The sequence below is a fragment of the Anolis sagrei genome, chromosome 12 (genome assembly GCF_037176765.1).
Source record: "Anolis sagrei isolate rAnoSag1 chromosome 12, rAnoSag1.mat, whole genome shotgun sequence".
Classification (NCBI taxonomy): Eukaryota; Metazoa; Chordata; class Lepidosauria; order Squamata; family Dactyloidae; genus Anolis; species Anolis sagrei.
In genome coordinates, this window is record NC_090032.1 from 13,618,883 (window position 1) to 13,629,243 (window position 10,361).

Genomic DNA, 10,361 nt, shown 5'->3' on the forward strand with positions numbered 1-10,361 from the left:
CAGGCTTGCTCCCTCCTCCCTGTGGCTTCCCCTCACATATTTATACATGGCTATTATGTCCCCTCTCAGCCTTCTCTTCTTCAGGCTAAACATGCCCAGCTCCTTAAGCCACTCCTCATAGGGCTTGTTCTCCAGACCTTTTATCATTTTAGTCGCTCTCCTCTGGACACATTCCAGCTTGTCAATATCTCTCTTGAATTGTGGTGCCCAGAACTGGACACAATATTCCAGATGTGGTCTAACCAAAGCAGAATAGAGGGGTAGCATGACTTCCCTAGATCTAGACACTATGCTCCTATTGATGCAGGCCAAAATCCCATTGGCTTTTTTGCCGCCACATCACATTGTTGGCTCATGTTTTACTTGTTGTCCACGAGGACTCCAAGATCTTTTTCACACGTACTGCTCTCGAGCCAGGCATCGTCCCCCATTCTGTATCTTTGCATTTCGTTTTTCCTGCCAAAGTGGAGTATCTTGCATTTGTCACTGTTGAACTTCATTTTGTTAGTTTTGGCCCATCTCTCTAATCTGTCAAGATCGTTTTGAATCCTGCTCCTGTCCTCTGGAGTATTGGCTCTCCCTCCCAATTTGGTGTCGTCTGCAAACTTGTTGATCCTGCCTTCTAACCTTCGTCTAAGTCAGTGTTTCTCAACCTGGGGGTCGGGACCCCTGAGGGGGTCACGAGGGGGTGCCAGAGGGGTCGCCAGAGCATCAGAAAACACAATATTTTCAATGTATTGTCGAAGGCTTTCATGGCTGGAATCACTAGGTTCTTGTGGGTTTTTTCGGGCTATAGAGCTATGTCCTAGAGGCATTTGTCCTGACGTTTCGCCTGCATCTATGGCAAGCATCCTCAGAGGTGTGAGGTCTGTTGGAAGTAGGAAAAATGGGTTTATATATTTCAATGCAAATGAAAATGCTAATGAAGGTGATCAGCTAACATTCACACCTAACTGCAGCAGGGAAGAGCTCCTTGCCCCACCCCAGCCATTCCACAGATATATAAACCCATTTTTCCTACTTCCAACAGACCTCACACCTCTGAGGATGCTTGCCATAGATGCAGGCGAAACGTCAGGACAAATGCCTCTAGAACATGGCTCTATAGCCCGAAAAAACCCACAAGAACCACAATATTTTCTTTTGGTCATGGAGGTTCTGTGTGGGAAGTTTGGCCCAATTCTATCATTGGTGGGGTTCAGAATGCTCTTTGATTGTAGGCGAACTATAAATCCAAGCAAATACAACTCCCAATTGTCAAGGTCGATTTCCCCCAAACTCCACCAGTGTTCACATTTCAGCATATTGAGTATCCGTGCCAAGTTGGGTCCAGATCCACCATTGTTTGAGTCCACAGTTCTCTCTAGATGTAGGTGAACTACAACTCCTAAATTCAAGGTCAATGCCCACCAAACCCTTCCAGTATTTTTCTGTTGGTCATGGGAGTTCTGTGTGCCAAGTTTGGTTCAATTCCATCATTGGTGGTGTTCAATCCCCCTCTCCAACCCCACCAGTATTCAGATTTGTGCCTATCGAGTATTTGTGCCAAATTTGGTCCAGTGAATGAAAATACATCCTGCATATCAGATATTTACATGACGATTCATAACAGTAGCAAAATGACAGTTATGAAGTAGCAATGAAAATAATGTTATGGTTGGGGGTCTCCACCACATGAGGAAGTTGCGCCCGTACCTTGGGAAGTCTGACTTGGCCACGGTGGTACACGCTTTGGTCACATCCCGCCTTGACTACTGCAACGCTCTCTACGTGGGGCTGCCCTTGAAGACGGCCCGGAAGCTTCAGCTAGTCCAGCGCGCGGCAGCCATGTTGTTAACAGGAGCAGGACGCAGGGAGCATACAACGCCCCTGTTGTTCCAGCTCCACTGGCTGCCGATTTGCTACCGGGCCCAATTTAAGGTGCTGGTGTTATCCTACAAAGCCCTAAACGGTTCCGGCCCAAAGTACCTTGCAGACCGCATCTCGGCCTACGAGCCCACGAGGACCTTGAGATCATCTGGGGAGGCCCTTCTCTCGGTCCCGCCTGCCTCACAGGCACGCCTGGCGGGGACGAGAGAGCGGGCCTTCTCGGTGGTGGCCCCCCGGCTGTGGAACTCCCTCCCTGCTGAAGTTAGACAGGCGCCCTCCCTCATGGCCTTTCGTAAGGGCCTGAAAACATGGCTTTTCGAGATGGCCTTCAATTGAGTGCTATGTTATTGGAATTGATGACCGGAATGGACTACGACTATGAGATTGATTATGACCCCATGATAAGACGAAGCGGATTTTTAGTATAAGTAGATGTTATGTAGTAGTAGAATGTTGTTGTGCTGTCTTGACCTACTGTAAATCGTCTTTTCTATGTTTTTGTACACCGCCACGAATCGCCCTAGGGCTGAGAGCGGCGGTTAATAAGTGCAAGTAATAAATAAATAAATAATAAATGAAGGGGTCTCGGCATTAGGAAGGTTGAGAAACACTGGTCTAAGTCATTAATAAAGATGTTGAACAGGACCGGGCACAGGACGGAACCCTGCGGATGGCACTCCACTCGTCACTTCTTTCCAGGATGAAGAGGAAGCATTGGTGAGCACCCTCTGTCAGGGGAAAACCTTTACTTTTGCCCTTTACCTACAGCCATGACACCCCCACTGCATCCCTCCTATCTCTGTTTCCTCATTCCTTCTGCCTTTCTTCAATGTGCTTCCTGGATGAGACATTCTAGACCAGGACGGGGAGAGAAAGAGACAGAGGACACAATCATAACATTGAAAAGCCATTTTCCCTGATTATTTTATTGACATGCTGAAAGAGTCAATCCTCCGAGTGGCTTTGCCTGCGCCACACAGTTTGATGACGCCGTTTGCCATTCTGAGTGAAGCCGCGCCGCAGGATGGAGGTGGTGATGGAGCCAAGAAAGGTTCGGATCTACGCGGCGGCAACCTTCAGCGAAAGGATCTGGTGCACATTTGGCTCAAAACAGGAGCAGTGTAGGCGGCTGCCATGAACACAGCCCTTTCTCATTGGAAGGGCTTCAAGCCTGGCATTTAAAAATAGCAATGATTTAAGGATCTCTACATATCTGTTTCGGGATCATATAGTTAAGGAATGGACTATAACAAACAAAAAAAAACTTCCCATCGGATCAGTTCTTTCTCCCTGCGATGTTGGAACCTCACCCCCTGGCACGTATAGGATTGATTTCAACATTTTCCTAAGCCTCCATTGTGATGGCGAAAGCAAGAAAGAAGGAAGCAGCCAGGCTTTGAAGCTGCAAGGCCATTCAATGCTGATCAAGGTGGCCAATAGCAACATTCACACCTACCTCCCACACATTCTACAGATATATCAACCCCACTTGTCTAGTTTCCAACACACTTCACAACCTCTGAGGATGCCTGCCATAGATGTAGGTGAAACATCAGGAGAGAATGCTTCTGGAACATGGTCAGACAGCTGGGAAAACTCACAGCAACCCAGTGATTCCGGCCATGAAAGACTTCGACAACACAAAAAATATGTTTGTGTCGTATGTCATCGTGTCCTGTGTGCATGCTGATGCTCATGATGGGTCTGATGTTCCTGATGGGATCGGGGATGAGGGTTTGTTTGGGCCTGAGTTAAGTTCAGAAGAGAGGCCTGCGCTGTTTCAGGAAGATTCACAAGGCCACATTCCTGGGAGAGACCTTTCACTGCTTTTCTCTGAGCAACTGTCTGAAAATGATGCTGAAATGGATTTCCCAAATGGAAAAGTTAATGAGGGAGAGTGAAATCTTGGACAGAAAGCAGAGTTTTCGTAAACAGAAGCAGAGCTTTCAGAGACTGAGGCGATCACTTCGTCTACAGAAAAAGACAAGTAGTGGGAAAGACAAGAAGAACACTTTCCTTGCAGTCTTGGGGTCTGGAAAGGTTTATAATGATTCATGGGAGTGAGTTGCCTCAGTTGAGGCAATGTCGTTATTTTATCACGGTCTTGCTTTCAAGGGCTCTAAGTTTCATGTACCAAGTTTTTGCCGAGCTTAAGTTTTGCCTATGGGATTTTCCTGCTGTTTTGTTTCATGATTTCAAGTGCCTTGCTTCATGGATTTCTATATACTCATGGATCTTGTTCCCCTTTGAAGCTTATGGACTGTTTTGGATTTTGTACTGTTTTCCTATTTTTTACTGCTTTGTCTACATATGTTCTACAATAAACTGCTTGCTGATTTTACAAAGATGGTGTGGTGTTCTGTGAAGATTCTTTGGTTTCGATCTTCAAGAAACCAAGTGACACAAAAGCCTGGTGAAACCGACCAACAATAACGGGATATTGTCAAATTTAATGAGCTGGCGGTTGACCCTTTGTCAAACATATGCAAATCACAAAAATAGGCCGCAGGGCGGGATTGTCCATTTTGAGTTTAATGCATGATATGGCGATTTCATTTACGATGGGAGGACAAGGGAGTTGAGTGGATATTATTCATCTTTTCACAACATTTGCACACAACGGAGGTGCCAACTGCGCATCGTTATGTTTCAGGCCTGAATGGGGATTCTGAATAGTGGACTGGGCTTTAGCACAGCAGGTTAATCACCAAGCTGCAAGAAATATTTGACCATTCAAAGCCTGGGTCAGGGTGAGCGCCTGACCTTTAGCCCAGCTTCTGCCAACCTAGTGGTTCAAAAACAAATGTGAGTAGATAGATAGGAACCGCATTAAAGCGGGGAGGTATTTTAGGCACGGCATTTCGATCGGAAAAAAGGAGGAAGTTTACAAACAAAGAAAGCTCTTTGGCAAGGAGATGGAGCAACAGCACCCCCCTGTGCTGGAACTGAGCACAGCCTCCAAAGATGACGAAAGATGGGAAAAGCCTATATATACCTCTATCTCAGGCCTCAGCAAACTCGGGGGCCGTATGGTAGCACTCCCCGCTAAGAAGACTGGCTGCCCAGTGATGGAAGGAAGGAAGGGAAAGAGGAAGGAAAGAGAGAAGGAAGGACAAAAGGGCCGTAAGAAAAGATGGAAGGAGGAAGAGAGGGAAGGAGGGAGAAGAGAAGGAAGGAAGGAAGGGTGGAAGGGAAGGATAAAGGGAAAAAGAGAAGGAAGGGATGAAGAGAAGGATGGAAGAAAGGAAGGAAAGAATAAAGGGAAGAGAGGGAAGGAAGGAAGGAAGGAAGGGAAAGAGGAAGGAAAGAGAGAAGGAAGGACAAAAGGGTTGAAAGAAAGGATGGAAGGAGGGGGGAGAGGGAAGGAGTGAGGAGAGAAGGAAGGAAGGAAGGGTGGAAGGGAAGGATGGAGGGAAAAAGAGAAGGAAGGGATGAAGAGAAGGATGGAAGAAAGGAAGGGAAAGAATAAAGGAAAGAGAGGAAAGGAAGGAAGGAGGAAGGGAGAGAGGGAGGAAAGAGGGAAGGAAGGATGAAAGGTTGGAAGAGAAGGAAGGAAGGACTAAGAGGGAGGAGAGAGAGAAAGGAGGAAGGAAATAGAGAAGGAAGGAAAGACAAAAGGGAGGGAAGGATGAAAGGGTGGAAGGGAAGGATGGAGGGGGAAAGAGAAGGAAGGAAGGAAGGAAGGAAGGAAGGAAGGAAGGAAGGAAGGAAGGAAAAAGAGGGAGAGAGGGAAGAAAGAGGGAAGGAAGGATGAAAGGTTGGAAGAGAAGGAAGGAAGGACTAAGAGGGAGGAGAGAGAGAAAGGAGGAAGGAAATAGAGAAGGAAGGAAAGACAAAAGGGAGGGAAGGATGAAAGGGTGGAAGGGAAGGATGGAGGGGGAAAGAGAAGGAAGGAAGGAAGGAAGGAAGGAAAAAGAGAGAGAGAGGGAAGAAAGAGGGAAGGAAGAATGAAAGAGTGGAAGAAAAGAATGGAAGGAGAAAGAGGGAGGAGAGAGAGAAAGGAGAAAGGAGAAATAGAGAAGAAGGAAAAACAAAAAGGAGGGGAGGATGAAAGGGTGGAAGGGAGGGAGGGATGGATGGAAGGAAGGATGGAAGGAAGGAAGGAAGGAAGGAAGGAAGGAAGGAAGGAAGGAAGGAAGGAAGGAAAAAAAGAAGGAAGGATAGGATGGTGTGAGAGAGGAGGGCCTGAGAAAAGAACCCAAGAGGACACATCCTGGGCCTGGGTTTGCCCATACCTGCTCTATCAGTTGCCTGTCCAGTCATGTATAATCAAACAGGAAAAGGAGGAAGTTCACAAACAAAGAAAGCTCTTTGGCAAGGAGAAGGAGAAACAGCACCCTCCTGTGGCCGGAACTGAGCACAGCCTCCAAAGATGCCAAAAGATGGGAAAAATCTATACCTCTACCTGTCGTTGTATAATCGGCATTGAACGTTTGTGTGTATGTGTTTTGTAATCCGCCTTCAGGGTGAGAAGGACAGAATATAAATACTGTGAATAAATAAATAAATTCTAAACAGGAGTCAATGATTGTCAATATGAAATCAGTAGACTTTTTCAAATGTCAGTGTTACCAAAATAACTTAGCTGGTATTCTTTGTTGTTATGGAATAATATCAAACCAGTTTCAGTTTATGAAGACCCTTATGAATGAGATAACTTCTTTAAAACTACATTGCCTATGCAAACTACAGTCTCAGCTGGTGCTATTCATTCATTCTTAATCCAATGAAGGAGCCTCCACCACACTCTGGGGCAGAGAGTTCCACTGCTGAACGGCTCTCACAGTCAGGAAGTTCTTCCTAATGTTCAGATGGAATCTCCTCTCTTGTAGTTTGAAGCCATTGTTCTGCTTCCTTGGAGACTAGGACGCGGAACAATGGCTTCAAACTACAAGAGAGGAGATTCCATCTGAACATTAGGAAGAACTTCCTGACTGTGAGAGCTGTTCAGCAGTGGAACTCTCTGCCCCAGAGTGTGGTGGAGGCTCCTTCTTTGGAAACTTTTAAGCAGAGGCTGGATGGCCATTTGTCAGGGGTGATTTGAATGCAATATTCCTGCTTCTTGGCAGAATGGGGTTGGACTGGATGGCCCATGAGGTCTCTTCCAACTCTTTGATTCTATGATTCTATGAATGGGTGCGAATGTGATGAAAAAATAAGACGGAATGACTTTGGGCCCATTTAGAATCAACCATTTGAACATTCAAACGCCCATGGCTTATGACCGATCGCAGTGCAAATGCCTTTGATCGGCGCAGGAGGCGTGCGAATCTTATCACGTTTGTGTTGAGCAGAGTTTGATTTGCTTGGTACAGTAGAGTCTCGATTATCCGTAATAAACGGGCCGGCAGAACATCAGAGAAATGAAAATGTCGTATAATACGGAGTCTCCTACTGTTACCTGTCTAAGGTGGTGCCAGACACCTAGAATACTAACAAGAGGGACTCAAAGAGTTAAGGCAAGGCAACACCTCAGGGCTAGAGGGCCCAGTAGGAAGTGCCGGATGTGGAAGGGGAGCATGGAAATCACACCGGGAAGGAGAGAGGACGCTTCTGCTTCTGGTCCTGCCTCTTTTCCCCCCTTTCCTTCCTTCCTCCTCCTCCTCGTTTTGCCTTTTTCACTTATTGGGAATGGAGAGAAAGTTGGGGAGCGCTCCTTTAATTGAAGGGGAAATGCTGGAGGAAAAAGGGGGCGTTGGATAAGAGCGTCGGATAAGACGGAATGTCGGATAAGCAAAGGTCGGATAAGAGACATTCTACTGTATTTAGTAGGGCTGGGCGGTTTCGTTTCGTTAATTCGTAATTCGTTAAAAATTCGTTATTTTTTTGTTAACGAAGCGATAACGAACCATTCTGGAGCAGCTTAAAAACGAAACGAATTTTTCAATTCGTTTCGTAAATGCTTCGTATTTCGTTATGTATTCGTTTCGTTATTGGTTTGAGGTTGTTTCGTTATTATTTCCGCATGTCTGGGGCAAGTTTTATAGTTGTTTTTTGTTTAATTAGTGAAAAAAAATTATAATATCACACCAACAGTCAACAACAGAGGGAGAGGGAAGCTTCAGAAGTTCCCCTTGTCCCATTTGGAGGTTTTTTAGCGTATTGCGCGGTCGCGTCTGCCATTAACGAATCGATTCGTTATTGTTTCGTTATTGTTTTGTAATTTTTTTACCATTTACGAAATTTCGTAAATATCGAACTTTTTTTTTAAAAAAAATTCGGAATTCTTTTAAATATCGAAACGCAAAAAAACCCAAAAAACGAATCGAATTTAGAAACAATTTTTTCCGTTGTTACCCAGGCCTAGTATTTAGATTGGCTTTCAGATAAATTCTTCCTATCCACCCCTACCATGAAAATTCACAAGGTGGCATCTCACCGGATGTATGTATTTAATGGGAATGGTTTCCCCGATGTCCCAATGAGGTTCTAAGGATTGTATATACTTCGGTTCATATTTGTAGAAGAAAGGATGCGTAGAAGCATGAACTGACCCGTAAAGCCACCCTTAAGGGGTAGGCCAGTTTTCAAAGTGCAGACATTTCCAAAAAATATGGGAAATCGAGCAGTGGTTATCCTCTACCTCTTGCCCCAAGGCCACCCCGTCCCCCAAAGCATCCATGGCTTTCTCCAAAGGACAATGCTGCACTGCTTTATCATGGCTATTGGGGATAAAAGGAGTGGATGTGGGGGTTAGGATGTGCATGAGCTCTAGAGAAGCCCTGTTTGTTTGTTTGTTTGTTTGTTGTTCTCCCCTCTCCAGCCCCGCCCCGCCCCAAAAAACCCACCCCAGTCCCTGCTCTGAGTAAGATATAGTACGTGCAAAAAGGAGGGAGCCAAAAGAGACGACTAGTCCCACTTAACAGGGGCAGATACGACGATATTGAGTGAGCCAGGCTTTGCGAGGAGTGTTTGGGGCAAGGAGGAAGGGTGGGTTGCCAGGAAAAGAGGAGAGAGCAGAGTGGAGAGGTAGGCTTGGCATCGCGGCCGCTCAGGAGCTGGGGTCCTTTTTCCGTTTCTGGAAGCGCCGGAATTTGCCCTGGATGGCGAGCGCGGCCTTCTCGGTCTCGGGGGCGTTCAGGTCAATGTCTATTTCCTCCTCTTCGGCTTCCACCTTCTTGGCAGTCCCAGGTTTATCTGCGGGAAGAAGCAGTCGGTGTGGTCATTAAAGACAGAAGGAATCTAAGGACTTCATCACATGCAATAAAACCAGCGTTTCTACACACTTAAGAAATTGCAACCAACTGTGCCCTTCACATGATCATAGAATCATAGAATCAAAGAGTTGGAAGAGACCTCATGGGCCATCCAGTCCAACCCCCTGCCAAGAAGCAGGAATATTGCATTCAAATCACCCCTGACAGATGGCCATCCAGCCTCTGCTTAAAAGCTTCCAAAGAGGGAGCCTCCACCACACTCCGGGGCAGAGAGTTCCACTGCTGAACGGCTCTCACAGTCAGGAAGTTCTTCCTAATGTTCAGATGGAATCTCCTCTCTTGTAGTTTGAAGCCATTGTTCCGCGTCCTAGTCTCCAAGGAAGCAGAAAACAAGCTTGCTCCCTCCTCCCTGTGGCTTCCTCTCACATAGAATCATAGAATCATAGAATCAAAGAGTTGGAAGAGACCTCATGAGCCATCCAGTCCAACCCCATTCTGCCAAGAAGCAGGAATATTTATTTATTTATTATTTATTTGCTATACTCATATACCGCCGTTTCTCAGCCTAGCCGGCGACTCAACGCGGTTTACAACAACTTATAACAAACAACAGTATACAGTTTAAAAAGCATAAAAACATAATCCACAATACATATATCAATAAACAATCCAATTCATCTCTTGACTAAAAACATGATCCAGTTTCGTCGTCCAAATTGCCAGTCCTTCAATCATTACACTTATTGCACTGGGTTAACCGAACGCCTGCTCGAACAGCCAGGTTTTTAGTCTTTTCCGGAATACCATCAATGAGGGGGCTGATCTTACCTCCATGGGAAGGGCGTTCCAAAGCCGCGGGGCCACCACAGAAAAGGCCCTGTCTCTCGTCCCCGCCAGCCGCACCTATGAAGCAGGCGGGATGGAGAGCAGGGCCCCCCAGAAGATCTTAGGGTCCTGGTGGGCTGATAGGCCGAGATACGTTCGGATAGATAAGTTGGGCCAGAACCGTTTAGGGCTTTAAAGGCCAACGCCAGCACTTTGAATTGAGCCCGGTAGCAGATCGGCAGCCATATTGCATTCAAATCACCCCTGACAGATGGCCATCCCGCCTCTGTTTAAAAGCTTCCAAAGAAGGAGCCTCCACCACACTCCGGGGCAGAGAGTTCCACTGCTGAACGGCTCTCACAGTCAGGAAGTTCTTCCTCATGTTCAGATGGAATCTCCTCTCTTGTAGTTTGAAGCCATTGTTCCATTGCGTCCTAGTCTCCAAGGAAGCAGAAAACAAGCTTGCTCCCTCCTCCCTGTGGCTTCCTCTCGCATATTTATACATGGCTA

General features: G+C 46.4%; 1 protein-coding gene across 1 annotated transcript in view; it reads right to left on the reverse strand.

Moving 5' to 3' along the window:
- Positions 1 to 8,134: 8,134 nt before the first annotated feature.
- Positions 8,135 to 10,361, reverse strand: part of PCP4L1 (Purkinje cell protein 4 like 1) — a 48,785-nt gene continuing 46,558 nt past the window's right edge. Inside the window, exon 3 of the mRNA XM_060758642.2 lies at positions 8,135 to 9,006. Coding sequence (XP_060614625.2) covers positions 8,861 to 9,006 — 146 coding nt within the window. The 3' untranslated portion in view covers positions 8,135 to 8,860. The remainder of the gene's footprint in view (positions 9,007 to 10,361) is intronic.